This window comes from Gallinula chloropus (genome assembly GCF_964237585.1).
Source record: "Gallinula chloropus genome assembly, chromosome: 8".
NCBI lineage: Eukaryota > Metazoa > Chordata > Aves > Gruiformes > Rallidae > Gallinula > Gallinula chloropus.
Genome location: NC_140093.1, coordinates 22,459,200 through 22,483,807, shown reverse-complemented (window position 1 = coordinate 22,483,807; position 24,608 = coordinate 22,459,200). Strand labels below are relative to the sequence as shown.

Here is a 24,608-nt window from a genome sequence, read left to right as displayed (position 1 = left end):
GCTCCTGAGCCGTCCTGCCCACAGCCCCAGAGGGACCCAGGAAAGTCCCAGCTCTCACCTTTGCTATGGGAGCAGCTCTGTCCAGAGGAGCTCAGCCATGGCCGAGCCCTCCTGGCTCTCTTCGCTGTCCTGCTCAACATCTGCTCTTCTGAACTGGGTGGAAGTGCTCGTTTCTCTCTTTGCCCCTTCTCAGTACATAGGAGGTAGGCAGAAATAGCTTGAGGAGATGGTGTGACCATGTGGAGAGGTTGCTGGGGGAAAGCTCAGCTGTTTGCTCAGCTCGGGTTTGCACCTGGCTTGTGTTGCAGAAAGTCACCTGCTCCCTGCCATGATCTGCAGCCCATCTGCCAGCTGTCTGGGAGAGAAAGGCATTCCAGAGCCACTCTGGGCTTTTTCCTCCCATTGTAGTTCTGTGGTGGTGTAGGGCTTGTCTCGAGCTTTACAGCTTTGTTCAACTGAAAAACATTTTTAGCAGAGCAGCCTGGAGCAAAGGGTGAGGGACATACAGGGGCAGGAAGATGTTTCTGGTGGGGTTTGCTGTGCTCCCTTTGGCAGAAACCAAAAAGGGTGCTCATGGCCCAGATCAGTCTGAACTCCATCCACCTCCCATGGGAATGCATCTCCTGGTGAGCACCTGGGTCTTGGGCAGCACCAGCATCTCAGCTAAAGGGGGAGCTGCAGTGTGCTGGCTGAGGGTCAGGGTGCTGGGGCTGTGACAGATAGATCTTTGGGGTCCAGCTCCCTAAATAATCCTGTCAGGGTGCTGTGCAAAGCTTGGCTGCTGGTGGCTGGGCTGCAGGGGCGAGCAAGGTCCTGATGGAGCCCGTACTGGAGGGCGAAGTGAGCGCCACGTCACACCAGGGCCGTGGAAATGCCCACATGGCTTGTGTAAAGCCTTGTTTTTATAGAGCTGACTAAGCCCTGTGCTTTCAAACACATGGGCCAGGCCAGGAGCGTGCGAGAGCCGCCGGAAGCGTCGCTGCCAACAGAGGAGAGCAGCGCAGAGGCGAGCGCTTCATTAGCTGCCTGCGGAAGGCAGGGAACCAGCACCTTGCAGCATAGGGCAGCACTTCTGATGGGAAAGTGAAGCTGGATGCTGGCTTTTCCTCTCTGCAGACAAATTTATGGCTGAGCTGTCTAGGCCTGCTGCACAGAGCAGGCTTCAGAGGTGTGGGCTGTGCCCTTTGTGCTGCTTCTGGAGGACCAGATCGTTCTGTGGCAGCACATGTGGGATGGATTGAAGGAGTCCATTTGCTTGGTGGTGCTAGTCCCAGAAAGCTTGCTGAGAATGCTCTAACATGCTTTTTAACTCCAAATGTGCACTAGGATTTGCCGTACCTAATGGAGGGGCCATGGGAGAGTCCCAGAAGCGGGGCGAGTTCCTGGGCTCTGCCATACCTGCAGCGGTGCCTTGGGCAGCAAGCCAGGCTCTTGCCCGGCTGTGATTCAAAGGGGAAACGTCTCAGCAGTGCCCTCGGATTCAGGGCTGGCTTCAGCTTCTGCTGCCTTACTTGTGAGTAGGTGAAAGCTCTGCAAAACGTGACAGACTCTGGGTTAGGTTCTCCACGCAACATTACTTCTCCTGAGATGAAATAGGAGCGGGTCCCTGTTAAGGCAGGAATGTGTACACTGGATGCTGTGAGATAATGGCACATATAAAGGGGAAGTGACGTGTTTGGTGTTCTGCTCTCCTGGGTTTGTTTTCACCTCCCAAGAGGAGCAGGTTGCTGGTGAGCGACAAGCACTCACAGCCACGGCAGTGTGGTGCACATCAGGTTGAAAGTGTTTTGCCCCAGAATTGCTTTCACATGGGGTTTAGCAAAGTGACCTGTTTGTGAGTCCCTCCGCAGCCCCCAGAGAGGTCACACCAGCAGCCTGGAGTCTCCTCTTTGCCAAAGCAAGCACTCAAGGAAGAGGTCAGCTGAAAATTTGGCTTGTGCTCCCTTTTAAGCTGAGTGCTCAGCCCTCCCAGGTAGGGATTCGCAGGGGTTTAGCACCACTCCTAAATCCCTAGAGCATTTTGGCCTGGCTGCTGTGGGTGACTGGGGCTGTGGGTCAGAAGGAGGATTCTCCGCTGCACTCAGGGTGGATGAGGGGCAAGGGAAAAGGCCAGGGTGCTCAGAGCCCCTGGGGGTTGTGTGTGTCTGGGAGCACTCAGTGTGGCAGGACTGTAACTTCTCTTATGTACTCATGAACCTCTGTACTTTCCTTGTGGAAAATGATTTGGTCTCGTTATCTGAGAAGTAAGCGGGAGTTTTCCTGTTGGTTCCCACGAGGGCCACTCTGGGAGTGCAGATTGTATGAAGGGAGCTGCTGTGTGCGTGGGTCCTTTGAAAACCTGGACTGAGTTTATTAGATAAATGTGTGATGGCTTTGTGTTAAATACACATGTGGGTCCTGAGCCGTGGGTCCAGCCTTCCCCACATCCCTGTGTACGTAGCAATCGGCTTCTTAACACTCCCTTCGCAAAGAGGGTGTGAAACAGCACCTCGGCAAGGGGCAAGCAAAGCCCAGACCTGCACCAGAGCTGTCCTGGCCCTGTGAGTGCTGGGTGGGATGTGAAGCCTTTTGGTAACTGTGTCTTGCACACAGGTCAGTCTGGCCATGCCCGTGACGAAGAACCTGGTCTGGGTGCTTGTCTCGGCCATGTCCAGTCTATATAAGGTGAAGACCTGGGGTGCAGTATCCCTACCGCCTGCTCCTTTAAAGCCCCTGGTGCCTGGGGCACACAGTCCTGGGTGGGAACGATGGTGAAGTCTTGAAGGTGTCTCATCTGGGTGCTGGGGACCGAAGAAGGTGTCTCATCTGGGTGTGTGGTGACTGGTCTCGGGCTGCACTGTGGCGCATCCAGCAGCCATGACACACAACTACTGGTGCCTGCTGCAGACAAGAAAATAGCATCTGCCTGGATCCTGGTACTGTGTCCAGAGCATGTGTGGTGGTGTAGCTGCAACCACCGACTTCGGAGCCCAGTGCTGTCTGCTCTGCGTAAGCCAGCTGGCTGGGAGAGCTGCTCTCTGTCTCCTTTTCCCTGAGGATGGTGGTAGTTGGTGATGTGTTTTTTGGTTGTCAGAGGAGATGTCCCTGTATCAAAGAGTGAAGTATTACTGCTCTTACACAGTCCCAGTGTTGGTAAAACAGATGGGCTTGAAGTAAATGGAGAGTGCCTTGGTCAGCCGCACTAACAGCTGAGATCAGTGGGTATGAAGTGCTGTGAGTAACCTTCTGCCTGTCGGCAGAAAAGTTTCCTTCCAGTGGATTCCTGCAGCATCAGTCGGCTACGTGACGGGGGGGGGATCATATGAAAGGTTACTGTTGGTTTGGAGTGCAGGCTCTGAAAAATTACTGTCTTGTACTAAAACTGGAGATTGTTGGCCAAGTGTTGCAGTCTCGTTTTTTTCTATTTTTAAAAGTCTCTCAGCAGCTGCGATGTGACCCTTCCCTCCACACCCACAACAGAAAAAACCCAGCAACTTACTGACTCGAAACAGGAAATAATAAAATTCACTAACCACAGAGTATTTTTCAAATGCGCAAAGTAAACAAGCAGAGATGGTGAGAAACACGTGTTTCCCACTGATCGCCTTTCAGCTCAGTAACCATAGCTGGTAATTACAGTCAGTGGGGATTTACAGCTTCTAGGGGGGAAGTAGGTTTTTAAGTTGATGCTGTCAAAGCATAGGAAAATATTTTCATGGCAGCCTCCCCCAGCAGAACAATAAGGTGGCCGCAAGTGCCGTGAGATGCGTTACTGACACCACCTAGAAGGAAAGGGAAACTTCAGGCCCCATCTGCCCCTCTTGCCCACCCCACCAGTGCGCAGACCTGAGCACTGGGCAGTGGGAGTTCCTCTCATGGGTGCAGCCAGGCAGGCTTGTGTAGCGCCTGCCCTCTCCCAGGATTTTGCGGTTTCCTTCACCTGAACCTTCTCCCTGCCTGTGAGTACCAGGCGTGCTTCGCTGCAGCTGGGCGCTCGGGCTGCCCCCAGCTCCCACCCTCACCTGGATTTTTGTGGTGGGATGAATTGGATGGATTTTCTGTATTGGTGCTCACTCTGGAGGCTCCCATCAGTAAAGAGTGGGTCCTAACTTCCAGACAGAGGGTGAAAGCTGAGGTTGCAGTAAGAGCTGTACAGTTCTGCGCTTGTACCTGCCTTCTGACCCCATGGTTGACGAAACCTGCCATGCCTCTGCGCAGCCATGTGTAGGCCAGTTGTTTCTCCTACCACCCCTATGTCACCGCTCCTAATAGCTTTTCATGAGGGCTGGATGAAAGGGAGAGTTTCACAGAAAGAGATGCTAAACCCAGAGGTGATGGTTTTCACTCCTCCTGCACATCATCAAATAGATCTCGCTGCATAATGAGCCCCTCTGAACTGCAGGTCCACTAATTAGCATGCATGGTGTTTGTTTAAGAGCTCCTTGCTCTTTTATTTTAATTGTTAGGAACTCGTAACTGCCTTTGAGATGAAAAGCTGGGACCAAATGTTGCCAACAAGCCCAGCAGATTTGTCCCAGTCTCCCTGGTCCAATCTGCATGGGGAATTTTGCCTTCTGACCTTTAACTTACCTTCATCATTCCCTCATGAGTAAAAGCTAAAGCACTCTCCAGGGTGATAAAACCACAACTTCTGATCTCCTTCATAACTTTCTAAGTGGCGCTGTGATCCAGGTGATGCTGTGTGTGTGTGTGTGTGTGTGTGTGATGCACACTGCTGTTTCTATACAGCAGAGGGGTGAAAACCAAACTATCTCCTTCAACCAGATTTAGGAAAAACAGTTTGTGAAAGAAGCAAACCAAAGCAGGTCCCCAAGTACTGGTTATTCAGAGCAGACAGGACGAGGCTGGGAGAAATACCAGTCATTATCTTCCAAAAGTTTATTTAGAACTTTTAGTTTTAGAAACAAAAAGATAATCCCTAAATAAAGCTATAAGTAACATTATATATATTCATATATACACACACATAGCTCACTAGTTTAACAGTAAGGTCAGGATGCCTGGGTGGCTGGGAATGGCACAGCCGGAGCAGACAATCCAGAGTTTTTCTAAACAGCGTATGAGCTCCAAACCCTTGTCTCTTTTTTTTCTTTCCCTGATCACTGCATCATTTTTACAGGAGTCAGATCTGGAATCTCCCACAGCTGCACAGGGCTAATAATAAAAATAAAAAGCAGAAGATAGAAGCTGTTCACTCCATTATCCAACGAAGAGATCTCAGTGGCTTATGTGAGATCTGAGAGGTAAAACCTGATGCCAGAGAGGGTCCTTGCTGTTGTCTTGTAGTTTTATTAATAGGAAGGTTATTACTTTAAGAATGTAAGGCAAGAAAGCTATATAATAATATACACAAAAGAGCATGAGAGGATTCTATACAATAATTTAGATGTCTTAAATAAATAAACAATAATAGCAGCCTTCTACAATGCAGGCTACACATAGGTTTACTTCGTCTTGAAGTACCCTGGTCTTTAGTACACCTACAGGAACAGACTTGCTCCTCAAGTGTTTTAAAGAAACATATCTATAAGATACATACGCGAGTGTCTAAGGTTAGGATAAACATTTTAAAGCACACTTTACCATGGTCTCCACATATCTAATGATCCCATTCTAGGGTTGTTATGGGAAAAATTTGGCTGCAGGACCTGTCTAGGAGGCGCAGCACCAGCCTGGCTGAAAACCGATGGCGGTGGCAGCTGGAAGTTCTTCGAAGCCTGCTTGTTCTCCGCAGGGTAGAAGCGCTCCTGTGATGGGCTTGTGCCCCGAGCGCTCCCCTTAGGGCTCAAGGGGCTTTTTGGCGTCAGCAGAGGCTGCTGGGATGGGCTTGAAGACCGTAACGCCGCTTTGCAGGTGTCTTCTCCAGACCTGGGTAAGGATTTCAGCAGGTGGTTCAAGAGACGTGCCCCAAGGGTCTTGTCCATCCACTCGCAGGTGAGGAGGAGGTTGTGCACCTCATGCATGCACTGAATGTAGCCGGTGCTGTACCTCTGCTGCGCTTCCAGGCCCACCTTGGAGTCTGCTACGAGGGAGAGGAGACAAGGAGAGTTGGGGAGTGAGAAAGAGCACCCCTACATGGTCCTCCTTCGAGGCCTGGGCTGGGTTTCCCGTGTGCGCAGGGTCCTGGGGGCTCGTTCCTGAAGCCCACTGGCCTTTGCTGTGAGGTGAAACGTTTGCAGAGGGGAGGTAGCGCAGTGTAGGACCCGGTGGGGACCCCTCCCCCCTCCCGCGTTCCGCTGGGGTGGGCCGGTGGGACCCGTTTCCCGCGTTCTGCTGACCCCGCCAAGGGCGAAACTCGAGCAGAAGAGCAGCGATCGGCTCCGGGAAGGACGAGCCCCACCCGCGGGCTCCTCTGTGCCCAGCTCCATCTCCCCATCTAGCGGAGGCAGCCGGAGCGCAGCCGCGCCGCGGGCTCGGTGCCCGGGCCGGAGCCTGCCCGCGCCCGCAGGGTGCGGGGCCCGGCACTCACCCAGCAGCTTGCTGCTCTGGATGTTCTGGAGGTGCTTCACCGTCATTTCCAGGATGTCTGCTTTCTCCAGCTTAGACTGCTGGTGAGGAGAGAGTGCAGCGATCAGAGGCAAGGAAGGGTTTGTGGCCTTAAAGAAGAGGCACCCCCCCCCCCCCCCAACACCTCCCACCCCCCCAAACAGTCCCCCACCCGCAAACGAACAACAACCAGCATAAAAGTGAGCACTTACATCCAGGTGAAAGGCGCCCACAACGGTCTCCTTCAGCTGGTCCAAGCAGTTATTAATCCTTTCCCTGCGCTTCCGCTCAATGAGGGGTTTTCTTAGCTGGGAGGGAAAAGAAAAGGAGGAGAAAAAGTTGTAGTTGATATGTTTTCCTTCCCCTCCCTGCTGCAGCTCAGGGAGGGCAGAGCGCCCCGTGCCTTATGTGAAGCCGGATGCTCTTCGGGGACAAGATGAGGATGGAGAGTGCACTGCCTCCAGCCATGGCCTGTATCTTGGATGGTATCAGCTCTCAAGTCTCCTGCTTCCACTCCTTTAAGGCAGAGTGTACCCAAATGAAAGAGAGAGAACCCTTTCTAAGCCAGAGAAAGGAAGAAAAAAACACACCCACGTGGTGTATATTCGGGGTAAGCATCGTTTTAATCACGAGGGAAAAATATTGTCACCCTTTCTCTGTGCTAGAAGCCCACGGCCCTGGCACTTGTCACTCCTGTGCCATTCACGGGGCTGCCATTGAGCGTGGGTGGGTGCAGCAGCGCAGAGGGGACCTACCTTCCTCTCCTCCTTGGTGCTGGCGAGCTTGTGGGTGCTGCTGGCGGGGGCTGCGGCGGTCATTGTAATCCAGCCTGCCTGCCCTGGGCGCCGGGAGGACAGGGATGGGAAGGAAACAGACAGGCAGTAGGTCGCTTCCTTCCCCGATGGGCTCTTTGCTGCTCTGCTGCTCCTCTGCCGTATTTATAACCCAGAATTAGCATGTGAAAGGCCACTTTCCTTGGCGGGACTTCTTTTCCCACACGAGGGGTCGAGCCTGGAGGTTTGTGGCCATCAATCAAAGCTGACAGGTCACTGCTTCTTTTCAATGACCACGCTGGCCCCCCCAAACGGCGACAGATGTCCAGCCTCCGACGCCGGGCTTTGGAGGGCTCTTTTGTTAGGGAAGAAGGGAAAAAATGGGCGCGCTCTGAGCAGCTTGCATGGCTCCTTGCTCAATTTGCACAGATTCCCAGGGAGGGAAACAATAGCCGGGAAGCGGTTGAGTTACACCTGGGAAAATGCCTTCTACCCATCTTTCTCCCCATCCGTGCCCTTGAAGCGATGCCTCTCTTTACCTACTAACCCAGGCCCTGGCCATTTTACATCTTTGAAGCAGCCTCTTAAATTAATAATAGAGTGCTTGAGCTAGGAGTTCCTGCTCCCAGGAGTTACTATTACGAGGTAATGATGATAGATTGAAAACTGTTGACAGCTGATGCCTGTAGGAACATTGTGTCCATCACAGAAATCCTCTGGGAAAAATCTGGGAACTTTATTTACCTCCTGGGAGCCCAAATTCTCTGTTGCACATGGCTGGATGTAGGAAATAGGCATCTCTTCTGTCTTTTGGCTGCTGTGTAGAATTTAATGTTAAACTTACAGGCCATTGCAGATGCAAACAAACCTAGAGGTGAGTTAGGACTGGGGATTTTTACTTCTTTGAGGGTTGTGGGTTTTTCTCCCTCCCCCCATACCGCATGGAGGCTTGGGCTGCTTTGGGGGGAAGGGTGTTTTTCGGTTTGCTCCTCTGAAATGCTAGTGCAGAAGCAGAGGGGCCTTTGGAGAGACTTGGCACAGGATGAGAACACACTTTTATGCTTCCTCACTTCTGCCTGATCTGGGGGTGGGGGGGAGTACGAAGGCGTTTTCCCTGACCGTGCTTTTGCTTTCTGAGGGTGGCTTTGCTAATGAGCAGGATTTGGCGGTGTCCTGTTGAGTCCCGCAGGTGAAGCCCTTTGGGTCGGTGTCAAATGTGTCACCTTATTGAAATGCAGATGAAGCGGCCACAGCAGTTCAGAAGCACCACACAGCCCCCCCACCCCCCCCACCCCCCCCCACCCCTCCACTGGTGGGATTCCCAGCACCCAGCATAGCGCGGCGGCTGCACAGCCCTCTCCCCACCTCCAGCCATGGGTGGGGATGTACCCCAGGGATAAAAGCGAGGACATCATGTCCCTTACTTAAAACGCCGCGTGGGTGTGTGTTTGCCTGTGTGAATGCAAACATCCTTGCAGCACGTCTGTACGCCCTGCTGCTGGGGCTCACCGTGAAATCCTATCTCCAGACGTGGCATCTTGCAGGCAGAGGCTGGCTGTCAGTCAGGCACAGAGCTGGGGTGAAGTTACCGGGTTTTATAAGCGCCCTACTTGGCAAGGGCCTGAGGCGGGCTGGTGCGGTTGTTGCACTAGGAGAGGAGAGCTCAGGAGGGGAGGGGAAGGTTAATTACCTGTCTTTGTGCCAGGTACAGGGAGCAGGGATGGGCCCCTTATCTCAGGTGCTGACACAGACAGCAAAAGGAAGTCCCACCACCCTGTGGGAGCCCCTCATGGCAGCCAGCCCTGCCTGCTCATGGCTGAAGACTCCTTTGGTTTTTCAAGCTTTTTCCAGTCCACCCAGGGAAGTGGAGTGTGGCCAGTACTTGTGAATGGTGTAGCAGAGGCATCCGTATCACCACGCAACTCCAGCAGCTCAGCATGGGAGGGGCAGCAGGTGGGCTGGGGTAGGGGGGCATTGAGCAGGGACACCCCTAGCTCTGTGCAGTTTGCTAGGGTGCATGAGTCTGGAAACATCGCCTGGGCACACACCTTCTAGCTGGGGTTTGCTCGGGCGGGGAACACCCTCCCACCCTCCCAGCCCTCCACCAGCGCATGCAGAAAGAGGCAGCTTCCCAAGGCAGGGGAAGCCTAAGACCACCAGGCTGCTGGCCTGGTTGAGCATGACAGAGGAGTCATCAAACGTGGAATTGCCTAAAAGCTTTGAAAAGGATGTCCTGTGCCCCTGGCATCCCTCCCTGGCCATGCTCAGCTGCAGAGTTTGGTGCATGCCCCTCACGGTCATGGCCCAGGGGCTGGCCAGCCCTCAGAGCCCCAGGAAAAGGTGTCTCTCATCTCTGAGGTGGTGGCACCACCTCGCCCTCCCTTTCCTTCCCGGCCTGGACTTGCTGTTTCTGCCTTGCCCTCCTCCCCCTTGCCTCGCCCTGCAAGGTGAGTGGGATGCTCTTGGGATGCGGCTGTACACAGGCTTCCCCGGCAAAGCAGCTTCCATGAACCGAGGAGGCAGGGGGGTGCTGGCAGCTGGGTGGTGGATGCTGGGGACAGCTGGGTGTGATGGTGGGCCAAGAACAGCACGGTGGTGGCTGGTGCCCAGGCACGGCCTGTGCCCGTGACACCCCAGCCTCAGCGGGTGAGGCCCTTGGCTTGCCTGCGGGCGCCTGCTCCAAGCGAGCTCATTTCAAGGTTCATTTGTAAGACAGGGCTGCAGTGAAAAAGAGGAGCAGCTTTTGCTGTGAGCAGTTATTTTACACTCCTCAGCCAGGGCAAAGGCCTTTATTTCAGAGGCCAGGGTGTGTGTGTGTGTGGGGGGGGGGGGGGGGGGGTAGGGGTGGGAGAGCTGCCCAGGCTTTGGGGGAAGGCTGACATCTGTGCCTGTGGGGGATTGTAGGGACCCGACAGGCCAATGCAAATGAGCATTAAAGGGAGCTTTCTGCAAACTCCCGCTTTCCTTTTTCATTGCCCACTGCCAGGTTTCACTGAAAAGGGGATTCTCCTTCATAAACAAAGGCTCCTTTTTTTTCCTGGGCTTTCCAAAAAAAAAAAAAAAAGAAGAAAAAGAAAGAAAGAGAAAGGGGTCGGCACTGCTTCGAGTTTTCTTTTTTGCTATTTGTCTACATTTCACACCCTGGAGAAAGAAAACAACTTTTAACATCTGTTCCTGCACTTTTTGAGAGAGAAAGAAAGGCTCTTGAAAAGAGAGCAAGTGTGGCAGATGTTGGCAGGTTCCCTCCGACGCAGATGTCTTGCTCTGAAGCAAACTTTCTTTCGGGACCGGCAGCCAGGGCTCCTCTTTGACTTGGGACACGCGACTGCCTGGCGAAGGAAGGGACGTGGGAAAGCGCTGCTGAACAAAAGGGCTTATTCAAACAAACCTGAGAGCCGTGAACAATCTAATAACCAGCAGAGAAATGGTCAGCGGCCCCTGGCCCCGCCGGGGAGGGGTTCGGGGCAACTGGGGGCCACGGGACAAGGGAGTTTAGCTGTGCCCCCAGCACTGCAAGCAGGGGTGTCCCCTCCTCACCCCCTGCTTGCTCCTTCTGGGGCATCTGCGTGCGGCTTTGGCCAAGGACCGTCCTTCTCGAGGTGCTAGATTGGGCTTGGCTGGGCTGCACACCCGGCTGTGCTGGAGCTGGCTGCCCCATGGCGGCAGCAGAGGAGATTGAGTGCAGATACCTGGGCTGGCCCGGCCCACGGGCACCGGCCGGGGCACTGGTGAGCTCCCCTCCGCTCAAGGCGTCAGGAGAGGGGGCGACTATGGGACAGAAGGGATGCCTATGCCTTTAGTTAAGCTTTTAAATAAGAGGTTCTGCCAAGAAAATAATCGTACGCCCCCCTCTGATCCCATTAATTAGGATGAGTTCAAAGATCTGATTTTGAGGAAAGAAGATTTTTTGAATGGGAAACAAAAATATTGAAAGAAAAATGTATTTCTGGTGAAGCTCTATTCACACACCTCCCCTTCCTTCTCTATACTGGGTAAAATAATGTGATTTAAGATAAGTTTTTGCCCTGAAAGCTGGCAGTATTTCAGTGCAGGCACTTCATAGGAAAAAAGTGAGAAGCCTAGAGAAAAGGGAGCAGAGCCAAGAAAACTCCCTTATGAAAGTAATTAATTCTGGCTTGCTGTTAAAGCTGGGCTCTGAGATTGTCCCTCTAGTTCCTCCAGGTTTTGTTCTGCGTCATCTCTGTCCTGGATCATTTTGTCTGGACAGGGCTGGTGAGGCTGCATGGTGGGGGGCAGCTGTGCCTCGTCCCTCTTGGGCTAGTGGGGAAATCCGGGTGAGATGGAGCCCTCTTGTATTCTTGGCAGTCAGGTGCTGGGGCCAGCCAGTGGGCCCAAACCCTGGCTGTGGGCATCCCCATGTTCCTGCTATGAGCAAAGCTCTCCCTGCATAGCAGTTGGAAGCAGGAGCCATCTCAGCCGGGCTGAGGAGCCCCATGCTGCAGGAAGGATGCTGCAGGTCACTGGAGATGTGTGCCCACCTGGGCCAGTCCCTCCTACCTCTCGTGACCTGGGGTGATGCTGTGGACACCAGCTCCCAACCGGGCAGGACTAACCAGGAGGCCTGTGTAGCACTGGAGGGGTCCCTGAGCTCAATCCAGGCCCCTGTCTGGGTAATGAAATGGTCTTGCTGATGTGGCTGAGCCTTTTGCTGGGATGGATTTGCCATGGGAGAGTGGGAGGAGAGGTGAGATGGTGCTTCTGAGAGCTGCCCGGACTGCTGCAGGTGTGGCTCACAGCAGGCACACTCCATCCCCTCTCCTTTCCAGCCTGGGCTGGGTTTGTCCTCGGCTAAGTGACCACTTGCCCCTGTTCCGTGGCGTCTCTGCCGGCTGAGAGTGGGACTGTGGGTCCCTGGCCCGCAGGAGGTGCCCATGGGTGGCCAGAGCTGCAGAGGGACAGACAGCGTGTTCCAGGTGTCCTGCCCCATCCAGTGCTCCCAGCTCCATATGCTTTGCTGGGTCTCCTTTTGCCATAGCAGCTTTCCCTTTGGCACATGTAGTACCTGGGGCTCATGAGGTGAGGGGCAAAGCGTGGGTGTGAGAGCTGCAGTCCTGGGCGGGCAGCAGGCAAGGTGAGATGTGGGCAGCGGGTGTGCTGCCAGTGTGGGGAGTGGGTTGGCCCTGATGGGCAACCTCAGCGCACCCTCCCTCAGGGACGGGCTCTGGACCCGCCTTGCCATAAGCAAATACTCACAGAGGAGCGGCTGTTTTGACATGGGCTTTAGTTCTGATGAATAAAGAGGGTTTTGTCAGGGCTTTTCAGAGGGTCAGCTCTGGTTCAAGGTTGAGGTTTAAAGAGAAGGGGCAAAGGTCCCCTTTAAAGGGTTTAAATCCAAAGGTTTCTTGATAGCCGTAAATCCCGAGCAGCTTTTCCTGAAGCCCAGCGTTGCCCAGGGGTGGTTTGCTCCCGAAACGTTACAGCAAGAGAGGAATGTGAGGAGCAGCAGGACATGCCGGTGTGGTGACTGGACGCACCGGGTCTGGAGGGTGCTGGTGGTGCCTGGGCAGGCAGGCTGTCTCCTGGCACACAGGCGCACAGACCGCAGCTGCTCGGAGATTACTCACTGCTGGATGGCCTGGGGGGACCAGGGCTACATCTCCAGGCTGGCTCAGTTCAGTACATTGTACCTGCCGTGCCCCATCTCAGGCTGGTGCAGCAGGGTCTGCAAGGGACTGTGTGTCCCACAGCCAGGGCAGGATGGTGCTGGAAATGAGCCGGGGCAGAAGAGCAAGGGATGATTTACCTGCATGGTGTGGAGAAGAGCTTTCGCAGTCGTTCGCGGTGGTAAGGATAGCCAGCTGAGAGCAGTGCCCTGACGCAGCAGTCACCATCCATGGTGGGACACGGGAGCGAAGGTGCCATCAGAGTTTGCAGTGAGGGGACCTGTGCCTGTGCTGGGGAAGGCTGCTCCGGGCACCCTTTGTGTTGGGAGGCTCTATTGGTTACATTATTCTCGTGGCTGGGTTGGCACTGCCTGTCCTGGGTAGAAATCTTTGGCAGAGGGCTGGGAGGCGATGGTGTTTGTGGCGGAATGAGAGTTGTGCGGTGGGAGTGGAAGAGGCAGAAGGTATCCAGGAGAGAAGTCTTGATGTCTATGGTCAAGTTTTGTGGCCTGTTGAGGCAATGTTCTGTGCAATTCATCAGGGTGTAGACAGGGGTAGGAGCAGAGTTGGAGGTTCACCTACCCCAAAAACATTTATAGGTGGAGAGCGAGAGGACGTGCATGGCCCTGGGCAGTGATACACGCAGTGTTTTTGTCATAGGAGAAGCCCAGCTCCAGAAGTAGCACTGGGCACCTGTAAATTCTGCTGATGTCTCTTGATCCAGTTCCTTTACCAAGCGCCCCAAACCTCGCTAGCACCAGTGTGGCTTCCTTGGAGCCAGCTGTCTTCGGGAGTGGACTCCTGGGATAGGAAATAATTACAAGGCTAGTACGGGCTGAGTAATTCCCAGCTTCTCTTTCACACACCCCCATGCAGCTCGGTGTTACGGATCAGCTGATGCTCCTGCCGTTGCCCAAGCTGTCTCCTGCCTGTCAGGTTAGCAGTGCTCCCGGGCCTGGAGGAAGTCTTATCTGCTGCTCTGCAGTCAGAAAGCTGCTGCCTGCAACACAGCTCCTAGGCCAAGAGAGCCTTGTAGGAAGAGGAAAATCAGGTGAGCTTCATGGGTGGTGACAGGCTGCTAAGGTCAGCCTCTTGCCTGTGCTGGAATGGTGGGGCGAGGGGGAAGAGCCAAGTCTGGTGGGGAGGGCGTAGGGGAACTTTGGGGGGGCATTCGGGGGGGTTCTTGATGCCTCACGGTGCAGTTTCATTCAGGAGGGCAGCACTGGGCTTTCTTGCACTCTGTGTGTGTGTGATGTTGCCAGATGTCACCCGGTAACAAACCTCATCTATAAGACAGCAGGTGCTTGGTTTATTCAGTAGGCTTCACTTTCACGGCAGCATTCGTGCCTGGCTCCTAAGTGGGGCTCTGTGCCCCACACCCAGCCCTGGCACATTCTGCATCCCAGCCCCTGCACATCCTGCACAGCCTGTTTCTTCTCAGCTTCTTGGTTCCCGAGGCCGCAGGAGGACCTGGGCTGCGTTTCACCTTTGTGAGACAAGCATCTCTTCTGTGACAGTGAGTAAACGTGCCTCTTGTCCTGGCTCGGCCACGTGCCAAGAGCAGCTTGCTTTTTATAGTACACGTGTATACGTGTACTGACACCACATCCTGACCCCCTGACACAAAATACCTTGTCAGCATGAATGAGGCAACGAGGCCAGTCACCATGAGTGCTCCGCAGGGAGAAACGCTCGCTGGGGTTTTTGCATTCGTGGGCACAGCCCGGCGGCTGCTGGGACAGCAGAAAACACGAGGGTTTAGGATGGGAGGGCAAGAGCCGTGGGGTTTCTGGTCTTTCTGAGCCAAATCTATCCTGGATTGTACATAAAATCACATCCTGCTCTCTAAGGTGATTTTATTAGTCCCTATTTTTTATTAGTCCCTATTTTTTTATACCTATTTTTTACAAATCAAGCAAGAAGTTTTATGCTGCTTTTTGTTTTATAAATCCTGTCTAGTTTTAACCAGCTCTCCTCTTTAATTTTGAGACTATCCTTCTTTACATGGATGAGGACTTCTTATTCCTCTGGCAAAACTAAAGGGTGTAGGAAGTCCCTCTAGCTTTTGGGGCACAGTCATTCGGTTGGAAGAAGACCAGAGCCCTGATGGGGTGAAGAGCACCCAGGAACTGCGAGAAGGTGGGTGATGCTCCCTGGGCTGATCTGTGAAGGGGAAAAGCAGAGCCCTGGACTTGTTTCAGCTTCTCTGTAAAAATAATACCCAAACACCCCGCTGTCACAGCCCTGTTTTACTTTCCAGTCTATTTTTAACATCAGGAGCTGTGCCCTGGGTTTGCTCTGTCAGAAAGCAAAAGAGGGCATGACACACATGAGCTGCCCGAGGAGTTTTCCAGAAGACCTGTGATCAGCTGGGTGTTGTGTTTCCGAGGTGATCTTTCTCCTTGTCTCCCTGTTCCTCGTGGGCACACACACACACGTGCAGACAGCAGTTCACGTGCATGCCTGTTCACAGAAGATTTTCAGAAGGTAAAGGTTTCACTGCTGAAGGTTAAATAACTCACTGTTGAAGAGGAACCCTGCTGAGCTGGGGAAAAGAGGCTCAGCTGTTCCCCAAACCAGTGCCTGACTTTGAAGGTCGTAGCTCTGCAGTGCCCTCCTCCTCCTGAGCCAGGAGTCCCATCAGGAGGAGGAGGAACGGCACATAAAAGCTTTGGAGAGTCTCAGGAAGGGTCCCTACACCTATTTGCTGGAGTGGCTCGACACAGATTTACGAGTCAAGCGACACAGCAATGGCTTCTGCGTTCACTCAGCCCCACAGCAGCCGAGACCTACCCCAGCTGAACAGCAGCACAAAGCCCATCCCGTTCACTGCAGCAGTTTTCTGCTGTACAAGCTAATTAATTAGTTTCTGCAAAGTCCTTTGAAAGGGTAAAAGCAGTAAGTAAGTGCGTAGCAGAGGGTGTGGGCTTCAAAGCTTAAAGGGTACGACTGAAATATGAACTGAGCTAGTAACCTCGGTTCATAATTTCTTTAAATGTTAAAGAATGGGGAAAGATCTGAAAAAAGCCCAAACCTTCCAGTAGTTTTGGTAGTGCTGAGTCTGAGGGAGAGTCACCAGAACAAGGCAGCTCCCCGGGGGATGAGGCTTCCATTTCCCCTCCCCATGCTTTCAGCCTTAACCTACCAGCACAACCAGGAAAACCCTTCCTCCTTCAGTAATTTTCTATTTTGCACTTGATTTGGTAAAACGGGGAAAATAAAAGCGCTGAGAAAACACCAGAAGCAAAGCAGCTCTTACTGAAAGAGCGATGGGTAAATTCAGGTTGGTAGAGAAAGTGCCTGCGGTACCGCCGTGGGAGCTCTGCCTCTCTTTTCCCAAAGCCCTGTGATGTGGCAGCTAGCCCTTGCACAGACCTGTGAATCGAGGCTGGCTCACAGGGATGATGGTCATCAGGCATGGTGGGGATGGCCAGTGGAGAGAACATCCCCCAGTGGGAACACTCAGGCAGGCTGCCTGTCCGGACCTGGGCTGTCTTCTGCCATTGCTTACAGCACAAGCGTTAAAAGGATGAAAACTACAGGCTCCAGCCAACATATGGAATATCCTTTTTAACCGTTTCACCAGTGTTCAGAGCCTCATGTGTGATTTGGGATTCGTAGATAATATTTGTTTCCTGTTCTAGTGAATTAAGCTGTATTTAGCTGAGTTTTAATTTCTTTTTTTATATATATAAAAAACCCCCTCAGGAAATACTTTCTTTTACAGTGTTGTTCTGCAGGGTGACTTCTGTTATTTCATGTTTATCACGCTGATAGAAATCTGGTTTTGGCTTTAGTAGCTGATTCTCACTGGAATGGATGTTGCACTTTTTATAGATAATTTTCAATTGTTCCACAGTAATAAAAAGTTTATTAAAAGGACATGGTTCTGCAGAATGACATACTGCTCTTCTTAGTGTCCAGAAAAGGGATTCACAACAGATTTTTTTTCCCCTGTGGTTCTTCTGGCAGTTGTTTTCTGACAATCTTTAGATGCTGCCCTTAGTTCTTGTGATTTCCAATCATGTTTTAATTCTGAAATGGCACCTTGAATCGAGGGTAAATCATTGCGTCCCAGTGTGAAAGAACTCACCCAACTGATATGGATGATAATTACATTTATTTGTGCTTTTACTGTAAAAAGTTGGGGGGGCAGACAGGAGTCTGTTTGTTATGTATTAATTGAACGAGCTGAAAGGTAACAAAATGTTCACACAGAGATGTTTCTTTGAGAACAGCTGCAGTAGTCTGTGGTCTGCCCCAGCCAGTAATGGGTGAAATGCAGCTTCAGGAACAGTCACAGGCACGTGTGAAACTTGGGTGATTAAATTCAGCCACTTCAGCTTGGTCCAAGGCCCGTGGAAAGACTGAGGACTCTTGTTCTTCTGAAGTTTAAGTAGAAGATATTGAGCATAACTGCAGTTGTCCCTATGCCAAGTATTTCCTCCCCAAAGCCTTTTCCCTGAAACACATTGCCTGGGATGGGAAGCCCGGGCTCAGGTCTGCATATTTGTCAGGGCAGTTGGCAAGAAGACCCAGGTTATTTTTTCAAATGGCCCGTGCCATGCCTGTTGAGCTGGCTGAGGGGTTGGCCAGAGTGTCTCCATACCCATCGCAGGGCGAGGTGGTGACGTGCACGAGGCACGACCAGTTATTTCCACCTTCCTGAGCCGGCCCCGATTTCCTGTGAGGATCTGGGCTCTGCGCAAAGGGGCTTGTGCCGGGAGCTCTCACGTGTGCCATGGCCAGTGAAACTTGCCGTGGGGCTTCTTGTGTGGGACCGTGCCCATTTGGGCCATGGGAGTGATGTCCAAAAGTGCATGGCAGGCTGAAATTGCTGGGGGGATGCTGTGCGGGACAGGATGAGGGCACTCAGGACCTGCCCCTGCAGTGAGGTGGTTGGAGAGAGGAGGAACCACCCTCCAAAAGGAAGGGGCGTTCATGTCCTGCTGTATTACAGCCACGGAAAAGAGAAGAGATAAACCAGGCAATGAGTTACTTCTCCTGTGGGAAGTCTTGAGGAAGAGAAGGGCATAGCAGAGGGATTAAGACATGTGCCTTGGTCACTGGGGATGGAGTGGGACAGAGACCCCCGGGGCTGCTGGGGGACTAATTAATGCACAGCGGATGTCTCCGTCACAGCTGCGAATTAGTGAATTGTTAGTGTACCAAGAGCCCTCTCACATGTTGAACTTAATTCCAGTTTCTAAGAGCTTATGAAAGCCATGCTGTCTTTGCTGAGGGGTTTCCCTGCTGTATGCTACATGGGCATGGTAACTGCAGTGAACCCATTACTCCAGTGATCTTTCTTCCAGTGGTCATTAGTAAAGCAGCAGTAGCATCCATATTGCAAAAGCCAGTGTCAAATCCCCGTACCAGCGCTAGCCTTTAATTCCCTCTTCTCTCTGTCAGTACCCTGAATATTATCTGTTTAAACTTGAATGCTTTTAGCATAATTACAGGTTAACAATTTGAAGTCAGACATACACGCCCTTTCCACGTTGGCTTTGAGAACAGTGATTCCCAGCTCACAAGCAGGATATGCGAACTGCCAGTGCTTTGCTGACCACAGGCAAGCTGGGCAAGCTGTTCCCCAGCATCCCATCAGCTCACACTGGCAGCGTGTCCCCCCTGCCTGCTCCGGCTCCAGAGCTGCTTCATCTTTTTGTATTTTTTATAGGACAAGTATATATTTGAGGGATATAAGTAAATATACATAAATATATATATATGAAAAGATATATACACTTGCTCTTACATCTTTTTGTATGTGTATATATATCTTTATCTATCTCTCATATATATATATATGTAATGTATATATTATACTCCCATGTCCTGTCCCATAAGGTGCTGAGCATAGCAAGGCTGGCTGGGGTAGCCCCCAGTGGCACCAGCACGCTGCCAGGCTGGACCTGGAACGGGAGGTCCTGTCCAGGGAAGCATCCCCACCAAACCAGTGCTGCTGCAGCTGCCCACGCCGCCCAGTGCAAACTCCTCTGTGCTTCCATGCTGTCAGACACAGGGGTGGATCCAAGTGTGGTCAGAAACATTTTTCCGTGTTCAAGTAGCACACAGCTGACCAAGCAGGCTGGTTCAGGAAGACCTCTTAGCTGAGCATTTTGCGTGTTCTGTGAAATCTTTCCCCAGTGGAGATGTCACGGGGAATTGCTTTTCTTCTGCTGTTAGGAGTTGTTTCCTGCAGCAGATCAGAGTTGAGCCCAAGGAGGTACCAGTGTGGAAAGTGGAGGAGAACAAGGGGATCTTGTACAGGGAAGTTGCAGGCAGAGACGTGCGAAGGGTCCAGAAGTGAAAATCAATCTCACAGGGGTGAGAAGTTGGACTGTGAAATACTGCAGGTTGCTGCCAGGCTGCTAAAAGACAGAGTTAGCACAGAGTACATGGAATGTGCATCCAGAAATGCAACACAACAGCTGAGCACAGCGGCCGGGCACGCTGCATGGGTATGCCAGCCACACCGCTGGGTTTTCTCAGACAGATGGGGACCAATGTGTGCTCTGTGTATAAAGACTTTTTTTTCTTTAATTCGGTAACCTTCCAGCTGAGGGGAAGGGAATGCCCAGCAGGAGTGGGGGGCAGAGAGGAGACCCTGCAGTCCCCAGAGGAGTACGTAGGCCCAGCAGCCCCGTTGCACCGTTCCAGGTGTTGGTGCAGGGGCTGCTTTTGCTTTTCACCCACCCAGTCACCTCACCACTGCCAGTGTAAAGCCTCCCTCCAAAACACCAGTGTGCTTAGCTGCGAGTGCAGTCTAGGTGAGAGGAGCTTCAGGCCCTCCCCATGCCACCCAGCAAGAGCTGCCGTGTTCAGCCACCCCGTGTCCCAGAGGCAGCTTTGCCCACCCGCCGCCACTTGCCGTTTGTATGGCGGACAAGGCGACCGTGGCACGTCAAGTTCTGAGCAGGGAAAAATGACGGCATCGAGAAGCCTGACCCAAACCCTCCCCTGCGATGTGAGGGCGACGCGCAGGGAAGGGCTGCAGAGGCACACAGTGCAAGAGAAGCTGAGGACCGAAGCTGGAGCTGTGTGGTGCAGCGGGGCCGGGGACGCTTCGGGAAACCAGGCCAGCAAGTCCCACGCTGCTGCACGGCAGCGACACACCAGAACCCGCGGTGGGCAAGGCTTCATTCACCTCACGCCGTGTAGGACACGCATGGCTTGTTCCCCAAAAACACCTTGTTCTGCCTTAAAGTGGCGCCGTGCATCACACGGCAGCAATGGGCGGTACCGGCGGGATCTACGCTGGGACAGATGCGGGGCCGCTTTTCCTTTGACTCAGGCCAACCCGCGTTTGTCACGGGAGTACCAGGGGAGCGTGTCCCGCCGGGGCACGGGGGCGGGCCGGAGCCCTTCCCTGCCGCCATGGGAACGAGCCGAACACCTTTGGACTGTGATTCAGCGGGGCGGCCCGACGCGCGGGGCCGGCTCAAGTCCGAGGCCAAGGCACGGGGCGGCGTCAGAGCCCCGCGCCGGCGAACGGCCGCGCCCCGGCCGCGGGGAAGGTGCGGGGAGGGGGCGCGAAGGGCCGTGCGGGAGGCCGGGGCGGAGAGGGGGTGTGTGCAGAAATCAGTAAGAAATGATGCAGTTTAAGAACACGCGGTAACGGGAAGCGCATCGGCAGAGATAAAAGGAACGGCAACGAATCCGAAAAGCTCTGCCCCGCAGCGCGGAGAGCGCGGAGAGCCGAGCCCCACAGCCCCGAGAGCGCGGGGCGCTGCCCGGTAAGAGCGGCCGGGCCGCAGCGCCGCGCTCAGGCACTGCCACGCCCGGCGCCCTCCCGCCTCAGTGCGCCGCTCGCCCTCCACGCCGGCAGGGGGCAGTGGCGTGCGGCGGCGGGCGGAAGCGTCGCTGCGCTCCGCCGCCCGCTGCTGCCGCCGCCGCCGCGCTCCGCCGCCGGGCGAGGGAAGGGCCGCTGCGACGCAGCACAGCGCGCGGGGCGGGGGGGGGGGGAGGGGGCCGGGCGAGCCGGGGCCGCGCCGCGCCTCTGCCTGCAACCGCCGGAGCCGCGCCGCCAGCCGCCGGAGCCGGGGCGGTCGGGCCGCCAGGGGCAGGCCCCGCCGGACACGCCGCCGAGGAGGCGCCAGGCCGCGCTCCCCACCGAGGTACCGAGATGCGGGGCGGGGGGCAGGCCGGCGGGGGGTCGGGCCTGGCGCGGCGGGCGGTGGAGGCGGGGGGGGGGCGGCGGCGAAGGCCGCCAGGCCCGACGCGCATTGTCCACCGCTGACCCCCGGTTCGGGGCCGGGTCGGCCCGGGCGGCGGCGCCGCGGCCGGTGCGTGCGGGGCGGCCGCTCGGGGCAGGGCCGGGCCGTGCCTCACGGAGGCCGCCGGGGAGCGCGGCCTGCCCCGGCCGGCGCCCGCCGCTTTCCGGCCACCGTCTCCCCGCTCAGCGGCGGCCGGCGCTGGGAGGGACCGGCCGAGTTCTGCCGGCCAGATTGGTCTCTTTCGGCGGCGTCGCTGCCTCCCTCACCGGGGCTCGCCGCCGGTCTGAGGACGGGGGCAGTGCCCGGCCGGTACTGGCTCCCCGGGGGGATCTCTGTGCTCGCGTGTCGGAGCCGGGCGCGATCCGCGGGGAAGGGTGCGGACCGGCCTCTGTGTTTCGCGGTGCGGCAGCGCCTTTTATCCCCAAGTTCCTCAAGCGCCGAGCCCTGGTAACGAGTTAATATGCAAAAGTACGTGGGGTTTACCTCAGTCCGGGGCAGCGGGGCTGCGGCCGGGGTTGTAGGCAGCCGCCACACCGCACCTCCTGGGACGGGCGCTGGGGCGGGTTGGGGGGGCTTAGGGGGGGAAGGAATTCTCGGTGCGGGGCAGCGGCGGGGCGGAGTGCGGGCGGGCGTCACCTCAGCCAGCCCGTGGGTCAGGAGAGCCCGCAGGTAAAAGCTCTTCTTTGTTACGGCCCTTGCTGCGCGGGTCGGTGGGAGGTGTGGAGCGGGCACTACCTTACACGCTCTGCTCGGCCTCCAGGTCCGAGGCCTCTTCCTACAATTGTTATTTGCCTTCGTAGCCCGAGCAGGCCCCTGTGCAGAAGTGACTCTGTGTATGTGAGGGCTCTTAAGGTCCTAATTTTTTTGGCAAACCACCCTACGGAAAGGTAACACTGCACGGTCTCTGTGGTTTCTCCCCAGAATTCAGTGAACAGTACTAGTGTTGAAACTAGGATGTCTTCAGGCTTTGCTTAAAGAATCTTTTTCTTTTTCTTTTTCTTTTTTTAAAAGAAAAAGAACTTTTGTTAAGTGGTCATCAGGGTGCGTGGGATTTATTTAAAGCCTATGTGCTGCCTTATGAGACCGGTGTGATTTACTTTGCATGATGAGTCAAAGATTAAATTACGTGGCCTAGGCTCTTTAGTTTCAGCGAGGCAAGTGACAATGCTTTGGAAGAAGGCTTTGAATGTAGATCAGAAGGGAAATATGATGAGCATCAAAATATGCTAAAGTTGTGTGTGTGTGTGCCTTTAAACTTACCTGTCAGAATCTGTAATGCAAGGCCCTATGTTTTCCTTTCAGTAGTGTAGCGAAGAACTCGTGAAATCATACACCACCAGAGGAAATTTAACAGCCTGAGCTTGCGCCTCAGCATCTAAACTTTTAAATAATAGATGTTTACTATTTAAACTGCTGTGTATCTTTAGTTAATACCTGTTACCTGTTGATGTGGCACACACCTTTAACTGAGGAGAGGAAAAAAAAAAGACAGACCAAGAAATAAATATTCTGTGGTTTAGAATAAGCATGATGCTTGTTTTGGTGTCAGAAATAACAGTTCCTCTTTTCATGTATCCGGTGTGAATTGGCAGCTTATCTGATCTCTGAAGTGCGATGTGATGCCCGGTGGCACTGCATCTTGGTAGGATTCTGTCTGTCCTGGTCTTGCTGTTGTAAGAATGTTGTATTTTATAATTAGGTTCATGGTTGCCTTGTGATGTGAGAAACTATTCAGTCAGCCAACAGTCAGCTTGGCTTAAATATACTTGTGTTTAAGCTGTCATCTCGATGGGAGTGTGATACATGTGTTCTTGGGGACTTTCCTTGGATGGAAAAAGTACCTTAGTACCAGTGGAGAATTGTCTTCTGGCACTGGGAGTGAGCCCAAACTTACATTACTCAGTGGCACGTTAACATATCCAAAATATTGGTAGCTTTAATTGTTTATGTTGATGCAGAGTTCTGAAACTTTGGTATGTTCTGTAGGCATTTGGCACATTGTTATGGATGGAGAGTTATAAAACAGTCTCCTTTATGTTTATAAATACACATATCTCTAAAAATACAAGTTCTAAACAAAAGTGCCAGTTAAGTAATGCTTAGTGACAATATGTCTGTGAGAGATAATTGTGTGCCTTGGGTATTATCAAGCACAGGCAAATACATATTCCCACTGGGGTGTGATAATATTAAGAAAACTCCACCTCTTGGAATTCCTTGATTGCTTTTATGAAACATTTATTCAGGAGGGAATGGCATCTGTTTTGCATTCTACAGTGGAAGCTAATACATTAGTCTCATTACTGGATGGTAGTTGAATGAGACCTTACTGTTGTGCTGTACGTGCTACACTTTCTAGGGTTTTTTAATGGTGTTTTTATGAATATATGAATTACTAAGCAGTGTCCTCTCATTGAGTTTTTGCACATTTTTTTTTTTAATGAGACATTTGCAGTCTTAGTTTTTGTGTGAAGTCTTAAAGCTTCAATAATTTCTGTAATATGCTTAGAGTCTTCAGGCACTTGCTAAAATGAAGTTTGTTGGGGTTTTTTTACTGCATGTAGAGGTTTGGAGTGGTGCTCTGGTAGGTGACGCTGGTTTGAAGTGGGGGGCAGGAAGGAACATAGATGACATTTTTGAATTCCCTTCTCGCCCCGCTTTTCTGACACTTTATAATATGGTTTAATTACAAGAGCAGCTGTTAAAGTATGATTACCTTTGTCTAATTGGAGGCCTCTTGCAGGTTTCTATCAAAAATAAGATTTGACTCATCCGCTCCTTCAAAATTAACAGTACCACAACAGCCTGCAGCTATTCGTGTGAATGATGTACATGAGAGTTGAATTTTGACTATCATATTTTCTACATCATACCGTTGAACTCTTGTAAATTTAGCAATTTCTGGTAAGGAAACAGTGGGCAACGTGAGCTTTTACCACTTCCTCTTCACTGCAAGTTAAAGCCAGATATCACATTGGACCAAACCCTTTTTAGTGGTTCAGTGATCCCAAGTCATAGTGTTCACTGTAACTGTATTTTTGTAGCTGTAGATAAACCTCAAGCAAGATGATTCCCTTTGCTATTAGTGCTCAGGGATGTGCTGTCCTAACAGCAGAACTTCTGAAATGTTACTTCCCCAATTTGTTGTCTGATTTGAGGCGTTTGTTTGCGAGTTCAGCTCTCATTCCTTCTGTCTAGGCTCTCCCTTTCCCCGGGTTTCTTTTTCCCCTGTATTGTGCTTCTTGCACCTCAAGATGTAGAGTCGTGAGCTGGTAGGAAACAGAACAGTCTTCAGTTAGAAGGTGGAACTTTATGCTCAGATCCTTCCCCATCCCCCAAGTGCAAACACAAAGGTTAAATTAGAAGATGAGGTTGTCTTGAATTATTTTAGTGGACTTGAGCTAGGCTTTTAAAAGCATGTTTCAGGAGTACCTAAGGCTTAAGCTGGTACTGTGTGAGTTTGGTCTGTCTTTAGACTGAGCAGATTTACGTGCTTTTGTTATTCT

At 53.0% G+C, this 24,608-nt stretch overlaps 2 protein-coding genes across 2 annotated transcripts in view; one reads left to right on the top strand and one right to left on the bottom strand.

Moving 5' to 3' along the window:
* Positions 1-5,579: 5,579 nt before the first annotated feature.
* On the bottom strand, positions 5,580-7,304 carry LOC311194199 (transcription cofactor HES-6-like; the record flags this gene model as incomplete). The annotated part of the gene is made up of 4 exons (XM_084267226.1): positions 5,580-6,022; positions 6,470-6,548; positions 6,699-6,794; positions 7,242-7,304. The coding sequence occupies 4 exons, from the start codon at positions 7,302-7,304 to the stop codon at positions 5,580-5,582; spliced, it is 681 nt and encodes a 226-aa protein (XP_084123352.1).
* A 13,567-nt stretch (positions 7,305-20,871) lies between these two features.
* The window catches only part of CAB39 (calcium binding protein 39), a 42,640-nt gene continuing 38,903 nt past the window's right edge, over positions 20,872-24,608 (top strand). The window contains exon 1 of the mRNA XM_084267094.1: positions 20,872-21,003. The gene's annotated coding sequence lies outside the window, so the exon portion shown is untranslated. The remainder of the gene's footprint in view (positions 21,004-24,608) is intronic.